This window comes from Uranotaenia lowii, chromosome 1, assembly GCF_029784155.1.
Source record: "Uranotaenia lowii strain MFRU-FL chromosome 1, ASM2978415v1, whole genome shotgun sequence".
Classification (NCBI taxonomy): domain Eukaryota; kingdom Metazoa; phylum Arthropoda; class Insecta; order Diptera; family Culicidae; genus Uranotaenia; species Uranotaenia lowii.
Genome location: NC_073691.1, coordinates 52,207,017 through 52,228,149, shown reverse-complemented (window position 1 = coordinate 52,228,149; position 21,133 = coordinate 52,207,017). Strand labels below are relative to the sequence as shown.

At 33.9% G+C, this 21,133-nt stretch overlaps 1 protein-coding gene across 1 annotated transcript in view; it reads left to right on the top strand.

Moving 5' to 3' along the window:
- The window catches only part of LOC129757452 (uncharacterized), a 171,115-nt gene extending 159,889 nt beyond the window's left edge, over positions 1–11,226 (top strand). Inside the window, exons 9-11 of the mRNA XM_055754687.1 lie at positions 9,802–9,992; positions 10,055–10,168; positions 10,253–11,226. Coding sequence (XP_055610662.1) covers positions 9,802–9,992; positions 10,055–10,089 — 226 coding nt within the window. The 3' untranslated portion in view covers positions 10,090–10,168; positions 10,253–11,226. The remainder of the gene's footprint in view (positions 1–9,801; positions 9,993–10,054; positions 10,169–10,252) is intronic.
- Positions 11,227–21,133: the final 9,907 nt, after the last annotated feature.

Below are 21,133 nucleotides of genomic sequence, written 5' to 3'. Positions count from 1 at the left end.
GAACCCCAATGGGGCAGTATAAGCACAATTTTTCGGGGCAAGATGAGCGTTTTCTGTCGGGGAATCCGGCAACGAATTCAATTCGGAGAAGTCAACAGAATACTATAACTACAGCTTGACTTGTTTCATCTGGCGATTTGGCCGATTGGTTAAGGTGTCTGAGAGGTAATCAGTAGACTCGAAATCGATTCCTGGTCAAGGTGTTTTATTTTTCATTTATCATTCATGATCGATGCATTTTGCACTAAACGGTGAGGCGTAGATTCATCAAACAAAGCAAAATAATCTAGGTCAAAATAATCTAGCTCTGTTTGTAGAATTCAAAAATTAACACATGCTCATACATTATGTTTCTGGTGTTTTGTTTGACGGATGATGCTGATGTAACAATCAAAAAAATCAATCATGAATGTTATGTGAAAAAAAATCCCTCCGAACAGGGATTGAACTCGGGTCTACTGATTACTTCTCCGACACCTTAACCAATAGGCCAAATCGTCAGATGAAAGAAGTCAAGCTGTAGCTCTATTATTCAGTTGACTTCATCGAGTTGAATTCGCTGCTAGATTATACGGCAGATATTGCTCATCTTGCCCTGATTAAAAGTGCTCTGTTCGCCTCAGGTCAACAAGTTTAAGTAAAAACGTCTTTTAAAATTGTTTAAAGTGAAAAATCAAAAATTTTATAATGGTGAAAATTGAGAAACAATGAGTAAATCGTGTTGCAGTGGGTACATTTCAGATCAAGATGATTTAATTGTCATAAAAGCTTATTTGGTGGTGCTCAAAAATTATAATATTTTCGTCTCTTGAGAACCTAGCTGGTTATTATTTAATATTTCTGTAAAGATAAAAAGGATTTTTCTTTTTTGGTGAAAAATTATTGCTATCGGAAGTACGAAACAAATCCTCATGAATATTTGTTTATGAAAATACGTACTTTCGTAGAAAAAAAGGAGTGCCTTATTATGCCCTGGGTGCTCGTTATGCCCTTATCTCCCCTATTTTGGTGCATACATTTAGGGGCAAAAATAAAATTAATTGCTAAATAGTTTGAGCTGCAAAATACAAATGAAATTTTACCTTCACACATTCCTTTAGGCCCTCTTAGTATTTTCATTTTACTTTTTCTTCAAAGTTAATCATTTGGTAGGGTTCCTATCCATTTGTCCAATACGGACTTACTCTTGAAAAATGTCATTATTTTTTAAATATTTATCACTAAATGACTATGAAAATAGCACTATAAATATATATATATATACGAAGAAAAAAAGTTGTTCTTTCACTTTCAACAACCCGTTTGCTTCTAGATGCTTTTTGGTATCATCAGAAGAGCTGTTTGTTTGCGAGCCTTAGACAATATAAATTTTTCAGGATTTTGAAATAACATTTTTACTAACAGAAAAAAATCCAAATACACACAAAATTTTGCCTATTTGATACTCAAAAAGTAGGCTTTCAAATGTAGAAAACAGTTTTCAAAAATTCAAACTATAAACTATTGTTATTGATGATAATGTGTAAAAATTTATTGTTGGTCAATTTGTTGCCTATGTTGAAATAACTAATTTTGGAAAATTTATGAAGATTTCCTTAATTAGAATCATATGTCAGATTTTTTGTATTACTTCTAGTTTTGGTTATATGACGTTAAGAAGTTTTTAAAATAGTCAATGTTGAGTGAAATCAATCACTGATAACAGACAAACTAACTAACCAACATGGAAAATAAAAACTGATTTTAAATTTTTTTATAATCCTGCATTCAATCAAGGACTCAGATGTTGCTTAGATATTCTGGTTTAAAAAAAAAAACAGGCTTTTAAAAAAATGTTTTAAATATTTTGCAGTTTGCCCACAAAGGACACAATTTTATTAAATCAACTTTTACTTTTATTCAAATGATATCTCGAAAACAAGAGCTGATGGATTTTAGCAATTTGTATAGATATCTGGTAGTCTATTATATTTTTTCCTGAACTTCTTTATATCAGCACCAAACTCACAATTTTTTTTAAATGATTCTCATTTTGAAAATAAACGTTAGAAAAATCAAGCATTTGAGAAAATTGTTTGTAAATGAGTGTTATGAATTTGAAACTGATTGTCAAATCCTGATATAATTTTTTAAGTAATTCTAACGTTGTTTGAAAATATCGTACCATCATTATCAATTCTTGTTTCGTTTCTTCAACTTTTAAATATATGTTTTTTGCCTTTCTTTCAGAAAGGTATAGTTATCGGTCGATTTGGGAGATCATTAATTATGGGTCTTAGATATACCTTTATAGGTACCTATCGAATCAGCTCGTCGAGTTCAGACGATGTCTGTGTATTTGTGTGTATTGGTGTGATTTTTTGTAAACTTTTTTGCATGTTTTTGCGAAACTGGGCAGTACAATAAAAATGATTTTTATCTTGAAAAATTTGTTTTTTTTCTTCTTCGGTCTATAAAAGAAAGAAAAAATAACAAAATAGTTTGAAAATTAAATTTTCATAGTAATTATCATCAAATCATCACTCCAAAAAACGTGTCAATTGGCCTTGCTAGCCACAACCAGCAATCACTAAAATCAAGATTATCGTATATATGACGTCAAATTATACGTGACGTCATAGATACGCGCTTGCTAGCTAAAACTATGGTCCTTTCGATGTGTGGAAGGGAGAACAGATAGGCTTCACTCCCACTCAGGTTTGATGTCATCGTGACAGAAACCGCGTGAGAGGAAGACGACAGTTCAAATTTTCCCGGCCAAAGATTGTATTTTTTTTTTTTTTCATTTTAATGGTTCAGATTGAAACCACACCATTTCAAAAAAATTCGGAACCGAAGCTCCGAATTATTAAATTAAAAATGGTTTTCACCAAGGGGTACAACCCCGAAAGTAATGAAGTCGTTGATGAGTAGGTCATGCCCACACTGCATGGTACGAAAGCGATAGTAACTTCGGCCAACATTATATTCAGAAACAGATTGCTCTGAGAAGGGGAAAACGCGGACGATGTATGCACAGCGTTGCCACATTTAAACCTGTATTTCGAGGTTAAAAAATCTTTTTAATCTGTATAAAATCTTAAAAATCTGTATTTAAAATTTTGATTCCGGATACTAACGCTAACCTTTTTATAATGCGTAGCACACTAAATTCAACTACGCCCCTGATAACTGCAGACTATCAAATCAGTGTTTATCATGTCATTTTGATACACGTAAATCGCTTTTTGGTTTAACTTTGTTCGAATTACTACAAGTGCAAAATTTATGAGAAATTACACTTTCACACAACGGACAATATTAGGTCATGAAAAGTTTTGAGTCGATATCTTTCGTTAAATATACAATAGAACTGTGTCCTTCCTCGATTTAAAAATCAATTCGGATTATAAAATTGTGACAAAAATCTCTTTTGTAAGCCATTTTCTGGACTAAGTTGTATTCACAGTATACTGCGAGAAAAATGTCGACAGCCGCTGAAATATGGCAATGGTGTTAAACTAGCATTGAAACTTGAAAGTTATATTTCGTGTATTTAGACTGATCTTGATATATGATTCTCAAAAACACTGGTTACAAAACTGTTTTCAAACCCCTGCTTGTCGTGGTAAGCGATGTAATGTTACGGTTCCGCTTTTTGATCTTGAACATTTTTCAAATTTGCTGATGTGACAATTGAAGTTGGCTTGAACTGTGGACCATTGAAACGAATTATTATCGATTGACACAAAGTCTTTTCTAAATATCCTGAAATTTTTGGCTCTGCCGAGAATCTGTATAAAATCTGTATGAATTTCCAATTATCTGTAATCTGTATACACAGATTCTTTGTTGCTAAACTTCTAAAAAATCTGTATGATAACTGAAAAATCAGTATATGTGGTAACGCTGTGTATGCACATCCTCTCATCTTCTCACGTGCCGTTCGTACTCAGGAAGCTTCTTCCTAGGCACGAACGACAGGAGAGAATTTCGCCCGTGGAAGCAAATCTAATTAGACAAATGCTACTCAATCCTCTCGAGCTTTAAGCTCTCGGGCAAATTCCCTTTTCGTTCCCTTTTCTCTTCAGATCTAACGTTGCGCAATGAAAGCTTTTCGTTCGCATAGAAAAACCTGTGCAATTGTTGCGTTTTGTTGTTGGGGTTGGTGTCTGACAAAAACGGCTTGGGAGGCAATCCAAACAGTGGCGCCACCAAGTTCTCCATAGTAGTGTTTGAAGCATTTCGGATTTTTGTTTTGGAAAAGGCACATAAATACGAATTAACCATTTTGGCCAGGCTCGCCAAGAACAAATTTAACTAAATTGACAAAATTAACAAAACTGACACAATTGACAAGATTGACAAAATCGCCAAAACTGAAAAAGTTGACAAAATTGATGAGATTGACAAAATTGACAAGATTAACAAAATTGACAAAACCGACAAAATGACAAAATTGCCCAAATTGACAAAACTGACAAAATTGACAAAATTGACAATATCGACAATTTCGACAAAATCGACAGTATTGACACAATTGACAAAATTGACAACATTCACAAGATTGACAAACTTACAAAATTGACAAGATTGAAAAAAGTGATAAAATTAACCAAATTGACAAAATTGACCAATATGTGAAAACTGACAACATTCACCAATTTGACAAAAAAGACAAGATTTACAAAATTGACCAAATTGGCAAAACTGACAAAATTCACCAAATTGACAAAACTGACAAAATGACCAAATTGCCAAAATTGACAAGATTGACAAAATTCACAAAATAGACAAAACTAACAAGATTGACAAGACTGACAAAATTGACAAGATTGACTATTTCGACAAAATCGACAATATTGACACAATTGACAAAATTTACAAAACTGACAGAATTGACAAAATTGACATGATTTACAAAATTGCCAATATTGACAAAATTGACAAGTTTGTCACAATTGAGAAGATTGACAAAATTGACCAAATTGACAAAATTTAGAAAATTGTAAACATTGACAAGATTGACAAAATTGACAAATCTGAACAAATTTGAAGAAATTGTTAAAATTAAAAAAAATGACAAAATTGATTAAATCGACAAAATCGTCAAAATTTACAGAAATCGCAAAATCACAATAATGATTGAATCGACGAAATTTAAAAATTGGACCAAATTGACAAGATTGACAAATTTTACAAAATTATTATAATTGACAAAATTGACAAAATTTATCAAATTGACAAATTTGACAAAATTTACAGAATTGACAAAATTGACAAGATTGACAAATTTTACAAAATTATTATAATTGACAAAATTGACAAAATTTATCAAATTGACAAATTTGACAAAATTTACAGAATTGACAAAATTGACAAGATTGAACAAATTGACAAAACTGAATCAAATAAACAAAAATTACAAAACTTATAAAATCGACAAAATCGACAAAATTATCAAAACTAGCAAAATCCATAAAATTGACAATATTGATTAAATCGACAAAATTGGCAAATTTGACATTTTGACAAATTTGACAAATTTGGCAAATTTGACAAATTTTATCTCCTATAGTTTTTTTTCATCCCCTATAATTTATTCCGTTTGAAAGCTTCATTTAACGAAAATCATTTACAAAAGTGATTTTTGTAAACATTCTACCGTTATGGATTAAAACACGCAAAACAAATATGTTTTGAATCTGAAAGAAAGGCTCAAATCCACTGTTAAGTGTATTAAATCGGGTTTTTTTTTTCTAAAATAAGATGATTCAATTCAGATTCTGAAGTATCAAGCTATTGAAACATTATTTTCATTGTTTTTTTATTGCTTGAATTTCAAGCTCTCATACTAGATTTTTAATTTTATTCGAACTGTAACGAATTAAATAGGAAAATTTTGTAACAAATGAACAATGAAAATAGTGAAAAATCATTTTTATCTTTATGAACACGTTTTTTTCTAATTTTTTGTAAAATGTTTAATTTAAAAAAATCAATTAAAAGTTCATTTTTGATATTAACTATTCTTTTGTAAAGTCTGAATGAATTACAATTGAGAAAAACAATTTTTCAGAGTCGAAGTGGAGTGGATTTTCTACTTAAAATCTGGAGCTAGATTTCTCCTTAAAATTTTAATTATTATTGTGTGGATGGGAAAATTGAAACATAAGAACATATTTGGTTCTGAAAATTCTTAACACACAATTCTCTATTTCGATTTATTGTTGCTGAATCTGGAAGAAATCAAGAGAATTTTTTTTTAAAACTTTACTTCTTTATATTTGATTTGTTTTTAGTTCCTGTATTTGATACGGAATTATAACAAGTCGGATCCAAAATTTCAGTTATGATTTTTAAAATTTTAATGCTGTAGTTCATTTTGAGAACTTCATTTCTTTATTTGCAATAATATCATAAATTCTTTGTAGACACAAGTGAACATAGTATTAAGATTGGTGCTTAAGATTTTTCAATGCCAGAATTTTTCCCAAAGGTCTCCGAGCCGGGCAAATCTGGGCAATTTCATCCAAAAACCTGGCAAAATCCGGGCAATTGATTTCAAAAATTTTCAACCCAAAATAACTCAACCCAACTTTTTTCAACCCATAAAAACTTTACCCAACTTACCTAATCCAAAACAATCAGCAGATTTGGAATTTATTCCAAAAACCCGTTCGTTATTATTTTGATAAGACTCGCTTAGCAAATTAAGTGTTTTGAACGTGAAAGTACAAATTTTAAAATTCTGTTGAGAGTTTTTTGTCTGATTTAGCAAATAAAAGGAATGAATTCGGGCTTTTTTTTTTAACGAAATCCGGGCAACTGACCGGACCGGACATTCTCCAAATTTTGTGCCAAATTTCCGAGCAAGTCCAGGTTAACCCGGGCAATCTGGAAAGCTTGGTTTAGAAATTTTATATGACTTTGTAAATATGATTGAAAACTCTGATTTTGAAATTCTAATTTTGTTTATTTTTATCAGCTTATAAACTTTTTTATTCTAATGATATTTTTGTTTTGATTTTGAATTCATGATTTGCCTCGATTTTGAAAAGAACTTGAAAAACAAAAACAAACTACTAATAGGAAACCTTCCGTTCCACTTTTTTCTATCCCCATTCTGTAAAAATCGGAAATTGCATTTAAAAAAACACGAAATTTTGAATAAGAGATTATTTAAAAGTTATCATAAGAAATGAACAATTTTAAACCCTTCAATTTGAAGATTTTAATTTTTTTATCAAAATAATTTAACGGAAGTAATTTACACCAACGAAAAAATAATTGAGACAAAATTTTTTTCGCTATTTCCATAAAATTCATATCTGTTGTGAATTTGTAATTGAAAATATTTAAAATTGAAAAGTACATCAACTAAGAAAAATTCTATATTTTTATATAAATTCCAACCTTTTGCGGCGGTTTTGTCACGATTTTTTTCCATTGGACCGCGTATGGCAGCGCATACGATCTTACCGGGCCAGTAAGCCACCAAACCGGACATTGAAACAGAATGTAGTAGCCAAAGGTCGAACAAGGAAGTTATACAACAAGGTTTGAACGAAGAACGACGGATTCATCCTCATGGACGACGAAATGTACGTGAAGATGGATTTTGAGCAGCTTCCTGGCCAAAAATTTTATAAAGCCGCTGGTCGGGATGATGTCCAAGGTTGCCAAAATCACAGAAAAATCCATAATTTCGTAGAATTTTCGCGCCAATTTTCATCACAGAATCTATGTCACAGAACACAGAGTTTTAGGAATGTTCACAGATTTCACAGAATATTAAAAATTTGCACTTTTTTCGAAATTCATTTTTTTTAGTCAATATTAATTTTGGATAGTTATCTTTGAATTGGAAAAATAATATAAAATTGGTAATGGCTATTGATTTTTCTTATGTAAAATGTAAAAAAAAACGCAAAATGACATTACTTTTGAATGAAATCAATGGAAAAAGCATCACAGAAAACCGTCTCAGAGTTTTTGGGTAAAATCACAGAAAGACAGATTTTTTTTCGTCAAAACACAGAATTTTTTTTCGGCAATCTTAATGATGTCCCCGTCAAGTTTAAATTCGTTTTTGCCAAAAAGTTTGCATGAAAATGTTTGATTTGGCAAGGTGGAATAAGACGGAACTGCCTATAGTAGCGCAGATATTTAAGGCTGCTACTGATGTTAAATTCGATTTGACCTTCCGGTGGAATAGGAAGGAACTGCCTATAGAAGCGCAAATATTTAAGGCTGCTGCTGCTGCTGATTGTTTTTATTTGGCCTTCCGGTGGAATATGACGGAATTGGCGTTAGTAGCGCAGATATTTAAGGCTGCTGCTGGTGTTTGTTTTGATTTGGCCTTCCGGTGGAATAAGACTGAACTGCCTATAGAAGCGCAGATATTTAAGGTTGCTGCTGCTGCTGCTGATTATTTTGATTTGGCCTTCCGGTGGAATAAGACGGAACTGTCTAAGATGTATGAATGTATGTATGAGTGTAAAGATGAGATGAAGGATAAGCAGAAATTAAATAAATTTTTATGATTGAGAATAAAGATTGGAATATGGAATAAAAATAAAGGATATTTGAAAAAAAAAATGGTTCTGAAGGAAAAAAAAACAAAAGTCGACGCGTAAAAAAGTTTTCATTGAGAATAGAGGTGAGAAGGAATGTAGGGATGAGATGAAGGATATGAAGAAAAGAAATCAAATTTAATAAAAATTAAATTAAATTAATAGTTGTATTCGGGAACACTGAAGATAAATAAAATAAAATAAATTTCATTGGCAACGTTTGCTATTTTGGCAACACTAGGCAAACGAACAAAAAAAAGTCAGTCATTGATCTATTCTTGTGAGCGACAGACGTGTTTAAGTGAATCTCTGAATTGAGATTCGTAAAATCACGACAAGGGCAACATATTATTTTAATTTATTTTTAATTAAATTTGATTTCTTTTCTTCATATCCTTCATCTCATCCCTACAGTATTTACAGCTGCGGACGCAAAACCCCGGTTTTGTGACAAACAAGACCATGGACTCCAAGATGTACAAGGAGTAGGGCCTGAGAAAACGTATTTTTTCCGTAAATTAGATCTCACAAAGGCCCAGTAATGTTTTGGCCAGATTTGGCAAGCTGCCACTACAGCAAAGAGTTACTAAAAAGGTATCGAGAAAACGGGGTGGATTTTGTCAAAAAAGAACATCAACCCACCCAACTGCCCTCAATTCCTCTCTATCGAAAAATTTTGGGCAATTTTGGGCAGCAGAAGATGAAGAAGAATGGTAGGATGACTCAGGATGCAACAGAGATGAAGAGATGGTGGAACAAAATGCCCGCTGAGATCAGCGAACAGGGTGTCCAAACTATGATGAGCGGTATTCGACGAAAAGTTAGAAATTTCATCAAAATCACATCGGAATATTTTTTTATTATTTTTTCTTTAAAAATGTCCCACATTTTGAGAAAAAAAGATTAATTCCGTTTACATAGCTCCAAGATAGACCCGTTTTAATGCGCCCAGATTTAAGATGATATACGCTTTAATAACGTTACTGCCCGCCAAAAAACCAGTCTAACTGCATACATGAATTCCTTTTCCATGTCTGTAATTTTTCTCTGTGAATACTATCAACAAACAGGAAGTTTGAGTACATATGACATATAACATGTATGAATGTAAATATGTAGATAGGAACACCATCTTCTCCACGCTAGGATAGGTTTTCATCTTTCCAGTGAATTTTGATCAAAACTCACTAACGAACTTTGAAATAGTTTTGAGTACTTAAGTCTCATACTTATCTCTTCCCTCTAGTTTGCCGCTGTGTCTGTGCTGCTGCTTCCGGTGTCCCCAGGATGATGTGCAGCTGGATCCGGAATCAAAATCGGCTGGTTCCCGGGCCAATGGGACCAACACTTGCGGAGCTGGACAGGTCGGCAACAATTCCGACGTTTCCGGCAACGATTCGTTGCCGTACACTGGGCGCAGTATCGTTCAGCGATCCGGTAATGAGGAATCATTTTTTTTAAGAACATAAGTTTAAAATATTGTTTCTTCCAAATTTCAGAGATCATGGTTCTAGAATCCGAGGATCGTGTTTAGCAACGGCTCCGATCACGTGGCAAGTTCAGTCTCCATAGTCAATTCGATCAGCTCGAATCGGATCGCTCAGGTGACACAGGTAATTTATTTGACTCAATGAAATTTGCTCACAGAACAACGAACGACTTTCCATTTCATGGTCTGTTGTGTTTTCTTCCCCTAGATTATCGAAACAGATCCGGAGGATGCAACGTTTCGTTTCAAAATCACGTGGTCGAAGTCTTCTTCCTCTTCCGCTAATCAGCCGAAGGTTATCAATGGTTGTGATAAGGAACGGTACTCGTAGTTTTGCTTGGAATCAACAAACGAGAGACAAAAATCAAAAAGTTCGTTCCCCCCTTTTCTACCTTGTATTATAGAAAGACTTTCAATCAGAATTGGTGACGCATTCTAACTTTCAAACGATAGCAAAACTTTCCCACTCTCTTCAATGTTTAAGGTATTTGTCAAAAGGATCGTGAAGAACAGGATTCTCTAACCTGTTTCTAGAATTTATGTACTTATTTTACTCATAAAATTCATGAAAAAATACTTTCGTTTATAAATCAGAATATAACTAAGACGTTAGACGTTAGCTCAATGATTGAATAAATTCCGAAACTAAAAAACCCTGAATAGCTTCGGATTGAAGATTTCCGATCCGAAACCCACCCCGAATATCAAACAAAACACTGCAAATGTACAAAACCGAAAACAGAAACTGAAGAAGCTTGAATCAAGACTTGAACACGGAACCAACTACAAACTAATGTTTAATTACAAAATCACACTAGCATGCAGTCGAAAAAATTGGTTGTTTAAACCACTTTACAACAGGAAATCGTTAACTCATCGACGTGGAAAGCAACGATTACAATTTATCTGTACATAGATTTGATAAACAAAAAAAACAGAAACGAATACAAGTTTGTTGTTGAAATTTGTAAAACTTCCGTTTTGTTTACCGAGTCAGTTGTACTGATTAGATGAACAATAATGCATAAGCGATCTTATAGGTCTCAAGTACCTACATGTTGGTGTCAAGTTAATTAGAAGAATAGTTATAAGTAATAAACGTTCCAATGTGATATTTTCACCACATGTGAATGTGTAACAGAAGAAAAAAACAGTTTTATTGATAATAAACGTTAAGAGCAATAGGCATTTTTCCCATCTATTAAGTCTGTAGATTGTTTTTCTAGATCTTCGAAATCCTTTCATACTGAAATGTAATAAGTTCCTGTAAATTATGTTATTAATTTTGATGATTTAAACCAGACCAGACCAGACCGAACTGTTAACCTTCATGAAACTTCTTCAATACATTGAAATGTTTCCCAAAAATAGTTGTAAGGAAAAAATGTTTGAATTCATGTAAACGAAGTTATGATTGTTTCAACGTGGTGGTGTTTAATCTTAAATTTATTCCGAACCGGTAGAAGATGTGTTGGTGAAACTGCGGTTATTTCGTGCATTGCATTTTATAGCCAAACCTGTCCTCTCAACTCGCTTCTTGTTAGAATTTCATGCTGTCCTCTCAACCAGCTTGAATTTTATTCTTTCCCAATGCTGTTCTCTCAACTCGCTTGAATTGTATTTTTTCCAAAGCTGTCCTCTCAGCTAGCTTTGTGTAACAATTTCAAGCAGTCTTTCAACTCGCTTGAATTGCATTTTTTCCAAAGCTGTCCTCTCAACTCACTTTGTGTTACAATTTCAAGCTGTCCTCTCAACTTGCTTGAATTGTAGTTTTTTCTTCAAAGCTGTTCTTTCAACTCGCTTTGTGTTACAATTCCAGATTACTAGCACCACTGGCTTACAAAACGGACGCTTGTTTTTTTTCACTCTAGAATTTTTGCTAATTTCTTGTGTAAAACTGGTTTCAGTTATATCTGGAATTGCTTGAAGCTGCAACGAACAAGTTATAAACGCGAAGTGTTATTTCAACATTTTGTGCAGTTTTGTCGAAATTCACTAGAATCTCTTCAGTTCATTCGGACCTAACCTTACTTCTGAAACTTGACTCTGTTTTGGTTGCTGATGTGTCATTAAACTCAGCAGTGAAGTCGTCGATGTGTACCTGTGTTTTGTGTGTTTTATCATAATGAATTCTAATAACATCTGCTGCTTTTGCGGTCGTGACACTCCCCCTGCACCCAAAGGGTTGAAGAAACTTAAGAAGAAACCAAATGGTTCGATTACTATTGGATGGGTCTGTTGTTATATCTGTGCTGGTTGGAACCATACTTCTTGTGTTAAAATAAGTGGTGCACTCTTTCCGGAATTGATCAATCTACAGTTCTCCTGTGAGAAATGCTGTGTTCGAGGCACTTTAACACCCAAAGCTTTGCCAACATCCACCGTCGATCTAGAACTAATAGCAAAAATGGAAACTCGTATTGCTGATATCACCTCTGAAATCCAGAAATTAAGTACCGAACTTCACTTCCATCTGTACCGTTGAGCCGTCAACACGTACGCCGGAGCATCGTATCGTTGCTGTGTACCTGCAGGAACATTTTACATTATTTATTTTTTTTCCTTACCTGTTTTTCAATCAGCACTTTTCAGTGCTAAAATTATTTTCATTTTCTTTTATTCATATTTTCTCTTTTCTTTCCAGCATGGGGAAGTCATCGGCTGGCTCAAGGGCTGGTAGAAAGCGTATTGCCGAAACTAATTCAGGTCCATCGCCCAAAAAAGTTGAAATTTCCAACTCATTCGATGTCCTTCATAACATCGGTGATGAGGAAATATTCATATTTAATTCTGATAAGAGTACTAAGAAACCTTCTTCTTCTTATACTCTTAAAAACGAAAAGATTCCACCAATAACGGTCACGATTCCTGACTTCAATGCCTTTCGAAAAGAAATCGTCACTTCCGTTAAGGATGTGAAGATTTCTTTTCAGATCGGTCGAAGGGGAACTGCTCGTATATTGGCGGAATCTTTTAATGATTTTCAAAAAATTTTAAATTATTTGAATAATAAAAAACATCAATTTTTTACTTACGACACTAGAAGTGATCGTCCATTTAAAGTTGTACTTCGTGGTCTCACCGGCGATCAGACACCGGATGAGATCACAGCTGAATTAAATTCTTTGTTAGGTTTTTCTCCAATTCAAGTAATTCAAATGAAGAAAAGAACCAACACGAATAATACCAGTAGTGTTGGTTTTGCTCCTGAGCTTTATTTGATCCATTTTAAAAAGGATCAGGTCAATAATTTGCAAATTTTGGAAAAGGCTCGTCTTATGTTTCATTGTCGAGTAAAATTTGAACCTTTTCGTAAATCCCATACCAATTTTTTACAAAATATTACGCAATGTCGTCGTTGTCAAGCTTTTTGTCATGGCACTAAAAATTGTAGAATGAATGCCAGATGCATGTTTTGCGGCTCATTCGATCATGAAAAATCTAAATGCCTTTTTGGTGGTGATAAGCCAAAAACAGAATTTTTTAAGTGTGCGAATTGCGCAGGTAATCATTCCTCGAATTCTCTAGATTGTCCCGTTAGGGCAAAAATTGTTGCTTCTAGGAAAAACCCCAAAGTTTCCAGAAAAGTATCTTCTCCTCCTTCCTCTTTTTCGTCTTCACACGTCAGACCGGCAAACAGCCTGCCTGTTCGCAGTCAGCCTCGGCCTACATTGGAATCACGGCTGGGTAATACCCGAAGTGATTTTAATGTTACCTGGGCTGATTCTGCGCCACAAACTCGTTGTTTATCGTTCTCAGAGGTGGTTGAAAATGGGTTGCCCTCTTCAGGTTTAACTAATAAAAATGGGAAAAAACCAGGTCTCAACGTTCACGCGAAGGCTTGGGAAAATCCCCGAAATTCAAATACTTTTTCTTCTCCTTCATTTTCTGATCCTAACAATTTTGTTGATTTGGGTGAGATTACTGAGGAAAAATTAAAATTTTTGCATCAAAATTTAATGGAAATGATGCAACTTATGTTGAAAGCAAATTCAATGTTTGAAGCTTTCCAAACTTCTTTTAATTATGCTAACAAAATTATTATGACTTTACGATTCCCTCATGGATCCAAATAGATGTTTAAATATTATGAATTGGAACGCTAGATCTTTGCTGGCTAACCAAGATGAATTCTTTTTATTTTTGAAAACTCAAAACATACATATTGCTGCCATCACTGAAACTTTTTTAAAGCCAGACAATAACTTGAAAAGCAATGCTTTCTTTAAAATTTTACGAAATGATCGACTTGATCGACAAGGTGGGGGTGTAGCTATTGTCATCAATAGTCGTCTCAAATTTAGACTTCTTCCTTCTTTCAATACAAAAGTCTTAGAAACAATTGGAATTGAATTAGAAACTTCTATGGGGAAAATTATAATTGTTGCCGCATATTTGCCTTTTCAATGCAGCGGCGAACAGAAAATTTTTTTGAAGGGAGATTTGCAAAAACTCACCAGAAATAAATCTAAATTTTTTATTATTGGTGACTTTAATGCAAAACACCGATCTTGGAATAATATTTCATCAAATTCAAATGGGAATATTTTGTTTAATGACTGCTCTGCAGGTTATTATACTGTTGAATATCCTAATGGGCATACTTGTTTTTCTTCAATTAGAAATCCCTCCACAATTGATTTGGTTCTAACGGATTTAGGCGAGCATTGTAGTCAATTAGTTACTCATGCGGACCTCGATTCAGACCACCTTCCAGTAACATTTTCTTTATCCCAAAGTCCCATTGAAAACCCTTTAAAATCAACTTTTAACTTTCAAAAGGCTAACTGGGAGCGATATATGAATTTTATTGAACGTAATTTAGATGTAAACGTTCCACTGAATTCAATAGAAGATATTGATTTGGCTGTAGAAAATTTGACAACTGCAATAGTCAATGCTAAAGCCGCTTCAATACCTAAAGTTAAACATAAATTCAATCAACCTTTGATCGATGATGATCTTCAGTTTTTGATACGACTGAAAAACATTCGTCGACGCCAATATCAACGTACTAGGGATTCTTATTTGAAATTAATTTATTGCGACCTTCAAAAAGAGATCAAACGTCGTTTAAATTTCATTCGTAATGAAAATTTTGCTAAAGCAGTAGAGGATATAAAACCCTACTCAAAGCCATTTTGGAAATTAACTAAAATTTTGAAAAAGCCCCAGAAGCCAATTCCTACTTTGAAAGATGGGGATAAACTTCTTTTAACTAATTCAGAAAAGGCTCAAAAATTAGCCCAACAATTTGAGTCTGCTCATGATTTTAATTTAAACGTTGTAAGTCCAATTGATGCTCGAATTTCCCTAGAATTTGATGATATTCTTTCTAAGCAAAATGTGTTTGAAAGTTCTTGTGAGACAAATATTGATGAACTTAAATTGATTTTCAAAAAATTTAAAAATATGAAAGCTCCAGGGGAAGATGGGATTTTCTATATTCTTATTAAAAAGTTGCCTGAAAGCACTTTAAATTTTTTAGTTAAAATCTTCAACAAATGTTTTCATTTGGCTTATTTTCCCAATAAATGGAAAAATGCCAAAGTAACTCCAATTTTGAAACCTGGAAAAAGTGCTTCAGAGCCTTCAAGTTATCGACCAATTAGTTTGCTTCCATCTTTAAGTAAACTATTTGAGAGAGTTATTTTGAATAGAATGATGATTCACATTAATCAGAATTCTATTTTCCCTGATGAACAATTTGGTTTTCGTCATGGACATTCTACTACACATCAACTTTTGAGTGTAACTAATATGATTAACGCTAGCAAATCTGAAGGTTATTCAACTGGTGTTGCTCTTCTTGATATTGAAAAAGCTTTTGACAGTGTTTGGCACAAAGGTTTAGTAGCTAAATTAGCTCGATTTGATTTTCCTGTATATCTCACCAAAATTATTCAAAATTATTTGACTAGCCGAACCTTACAAGTAAGCTATCAAAATTCATGCTCTGAAAGGACACCCATTAGAGCTGGTGTCCCTCAAGGCAGTATACTTGGGCCAATTTTATACAATATTTTTACTTCTGATCTTCCTGATGTACCAGAAGGAAAAGGTAGAAGATTATTTGCTGATGATACTTTGCTTTCAGCAAAAGGTCGAAATTTACGGGTGGTACGCAGTAGATTGCAACAAAATTTAAATTCCTTTTTGAATTACTTGAAAATGTGGAAAATTTCTCCTAACGCTTCCAAAACTCAACTTATTTTATTTCCCCATAAGCCAAGAGCAAATTTTTTAAAACCTAATGAAAATCATTCCATAACTTTTAATGGGGTTTCATTAGAATGGTCTGATCACGTGAAGTACTTGGGACTTACACTTGATCGGAATCTTACTTTTAAAAATCACATTGAAGATATTCAATCTAAATGTAATAAATACACTAAATCTCTTTATTCTCTCATCAACAGGAAATCCCGGTTGTGCCTGCGAAATAAGATGCTCATCTACAAACAAGTTTTCCGACCAGCGATCATGTATGCAGTTCCGATTTGGTCTAGCTGCTGCGCGACGAGGAAGAAAGCCATCCAGAGGATTCAGAACAAAGTTCTGAAAATGATTTTGCGGCTTCCACCTTGGCACAGCACCGAAGATCTTCATCGGATTGCAGGCATTGAATCGATCGAAGAGATGGCCAACAACATCATCTCCAACTTCAGAGGCAAATCGATGCAGTCTTCCATCGCAGAGATTCGTTCTCTTTATGTTTAATTTAATTTTAAGATAGTGTTTAGTTTTAAGTATAAAATATTTTTGCTATTACAGGATGTTCTCCTACATTAAAAACTTGATTGCGCTCAGCAAATTTAAATCTTATAAATAAATTTTTATAATCTAGTTACTTATAGGGCTATGAACAGTTCATTATTGAGCTGAACACCTAGTTTAATGCAATAATGTAATATAAGTGTAATCATGATTTGATACAAATAAAGACATATTTAAAAAAAAAAAAAAAAAAAAAAAAAAGTACCGAACTTGATTCCATTCGCATCAACAATAAGAAACAATGCGATCGCTTAAAAACCCAGCTAAATGACATCAATTGAATCAATAGTACACGTGTGTCGAAGACCAATCTTCTTAATAACATTAGTGATAAACTACGAATCATTGAGAATGGATCAAAACTTACTGACACTTGCACAACCACTGTGAATGGCCGTAGGCTTGTAGTGAATAAGATCTCAATCAACCCTGGGGAAAATGTTAAATCCATTATCGAAAAAGTTTTTCTCATTTTGGGAATTCCTGATCTCTTCATTAACGTAGTGAATTGTTTTCGTTTACCCGTGAGACCGTCGAATTGGTCCGACCGCACTTTGAGTCCTACTATCCTTGTTGTTATGGACAATGAAGATGAACACAACACAGTACTCAAACATTATTAGAAAAAGTTCGAAGAGTTGTAATTATCCGCTCTTAACAACCGAGTACCTCTCAATTACCGATTTACGTTAAATGAAGTTCTGTCTGCATCTTATTTCCGTACCCGTAATCTTGTTCTCCGACTCAAACATCATGCTCGGTAAAAAATGCTGACCATCTAAAAGAACTAGTCGAAACCTCGAAGTCGGCAGAAAGTCTTAACGACTCATCCGTATTTTTCGATGCTGAAAATTCCGACATTTCCGGAGTTATCCTTACACACTTTGACGAACCGACGACTTCCTCTCCTCTTAAGCATGCCTAACTTTAACTGTCCTTATTTGCGCATTGGCCACTTGAATGTCCGTAGTCTCGAAAAACATATCGATGGAGTCAAACTCCTCCTCGATAAAGTACAGTATCATTTCTTTGGGTTATCTGAAACCATGCTAAAACATCTCCACCTCTTGGCCCAATTCGTATCCCTTCCTATAACTTTTCACGCCATTCACTTGCTACCAAAAACGAGAGACGTTCAAGGACGCACGGAGGATTAGGACTGTATGTTAAAACGAACACAAACACATACAGTATCTCAATGAAACTCAATGTTTCCTCGATGAGATTCCTTTCACTTAACTCTAAGCGTACATCTTTCGAGGATATGATGGCTAGCATCTTACAAATGCTAAAACCACCAACCCACAAAAAGTGTACTACGTATGCCGTGACCGGGATTTGTTCTCATAACCGTTGGCTTAGAAGACTGGAAGGCTATCCTCTACGCCACGGGCTGCGGCGAATGTTAAAAAAGGCTTTAAAGCTACACCTATCCTAAAATCCACTCATGATCCAACTACTCCTCCGAACCAAAGATTCGAATTTCTAGCTGTCCAAACAAAACTAAATTCTTTGAACATCTGTGCGGCTGTCATTTTTAATCCATGTGGATCTAATCCGCACTTTGCCCAGCACTACGAAAAGTTTTTAACAGATCTGCAAGCATTCAATTTCGATAGAGTCTACTTATTAGGAGATTTCAATATCAATGTATCATCGAACCTACCTTCTATCAATCTACACGCTCTTAACAGTATTCGTACTACATTTAATCTCACGGTCTTACCACTATCAATCTCATGATCACTGATTCACCATATAACTAAAGCTAAAACTGCTAATGCGAACTCTATTTCAGATCATGAAATTATTACCTAAATCACATCCACAAAGAGTTAAAGTGTGCAGTTCACCAAGGATTGATACGACTCAACTACACATTGACTTTTAAAGACTCGACCTAACACCTTTTTTCGATACTAATGATATCGATCACAAAGCTTCATTCATTACATCCAAATTGCAATTGCGCTCAGGGATTAAGCTTATTCCCTTTACGTCCGTAACCCCAACCGGTTTAAAGGAGATCCCCAGTGGATTGATTACACTCGTGTTCGTGACAGAGCAAGAACCCTAATATCCAAGCGAAAAAACCTTATGCAGACAGGTGTTTTTCTGTCGATCTACCAGTCAAACAGCTATGGTGTAATCTTCGTAGAGAGGGAATACATAACGATTCCAAAACGAACGATTTAAGTCAAGACATCAATATTGACGAGCTAAATACCTTTTTCACCCGTAGACATCTACAGTTATTCATGCGCGGATCTACGGGGGGGTGATGGGGGTGATCACCCCCCCCCCAGGCGGAAAAATTAATCAATTTTTTAACTCAATTTAGATTAAATATAACTTTTTCATGTGTCAAAATACCTTAACATAGATATTACCATTTAACGCGTGCATAAGAATTCAATAGCTGCTTAAAAATATGCTTGAATTTAGTATAAACAGTATGCGCGAGTATAACTTCGCGTTGGCATCGGGCGTGTGAAAAGGATAAAGCTTGCACCTCACTCCTGAGGAATTTTCTAAGCCAGACAGCAGATTGGTTTTCTTCATTAACCGATATCCAGAGTTGATGGAGGCACCAGTACCAGAAATGTCGGTTGATAGTGACTAATGATAGTGAGTGATTTCTGAAAGAAGCCTACATTCATTTTAAAGTTGATCATAAAGTGATTTATTATTTATGCATGTTTACCATACTTGATGGTTTTCTTAAAAAAAAAATTATTGGGTCCACAGATGAAAATTTATAATAATTGTTCTATTTTCGGCTAGAAATATTCGTAACATAAACCTGACCATTTCAGTAACACTTTTTAACTGTGGGAAAATAACCTCAAAAGCGATCATATCCTTGAACGGACATAAACGTTTTGTTAACTAAAATTTTGGAGGTTGTTAGTTTTTTTCCAAACTAAGCAAGGTTATTTTTGTAAAGTCTGTCCGCTCTTTGTAGTCAACCTCGCTGGTGCAGTTAATAAAACTGTTCTACTATTAAATCTTGTTAGCCACAGCAAAAAAACGCTTTAAGTATTCGATAAAATATAAAAAAAGAATCTACTCAGCAAACCTCTTTAAAAAAATTAAATATAATGATTAGCAATCTATATTTTTGTCTAGATATTTCCTTATTTGTGTTTTAAATGTTTATTGGTTTTTTATTGTTTTTTGATTGACGTCTACATTGACGGGTTTCGATCGGTAATGAAGCAGCATACGGATTAAAATTGGAACTCAAAAGAGAAAATATTTCGATTGAATATAATTGTAACTTGTGTAAATGGATTTTTTACTCAAATATTATAATAGTTTCAAAATTAATAAGACGTAGTTATAACTATAAAACCAGAGATGCTTATTTGAGTAAGTTGATATCATACCAACAGATTTATTTTTGACTGAAAATAAATGAAGTACGATTTTCAAAATTAAATTGATTATGGATTTCTAATCTGATAAGAAAAACCAATGGTCATTCCATATCTCCAACTAGATAAATAAACGTAAATTCAACTACATATTAGTGAAAAAAAAAACATTTGTCTGCGTTTTGCCTAAGACTAAGCCAGCCACAAACAGATGTACAGAATTCTTTGAACAATTTTTTTTAATTGTCTTTAACATTTTTTACATGCTGCTGAATTCTCTTTATTTTTATCATCATCATTCTTCCTGCCACAGTTTTTATTTTTCCCAATCACTCAAAAAATGTTAGCCATATTTTTTGAAAATTTACCAAATCACCCCCCCTAAGAGCAATCTCTAGATCCGCGCCTGCAGTTATTACAATCGTTTCGTAATTATTCACCAGTAAGGGACGCTGATTACTCAAGCAACAGTAACATCCAATTTAACTTTCAAAGTACATCTGTTCATGACATCTCTAAAAATCTCTACGATATTCATTCTAATGCCACTGGATTTGACTGCATCCCCGTTAATTTCCTTAAAATGCTTTGCTCCTTCATATTACCTGTTCTAGGCCATTTTTTCAATAGTATCATAGCAACTGAAAGGTTTCCATCTATATGCAAGAAAGCCATTGTGACTCCTATTCCAAAAATAAATAATCCGATTGCTGCCAAAGACTTCAGACCAATAAGTGTACTGCCAGTCATGTCTAAACTGCTTGAAAAAGTTCTACTTGCACAAATAACTGAGCATCTGAATCAACACGCTCCTTCTCTTCTTGCTGAGCATCAATCGACTTTTTTTTGTTTCTATAATAGTCGTTTTACCATCTTTATGGCATTTGCGACTTTATCAACGTTGCAGTTGGCGGATCGTTATTGAAAAACTTATC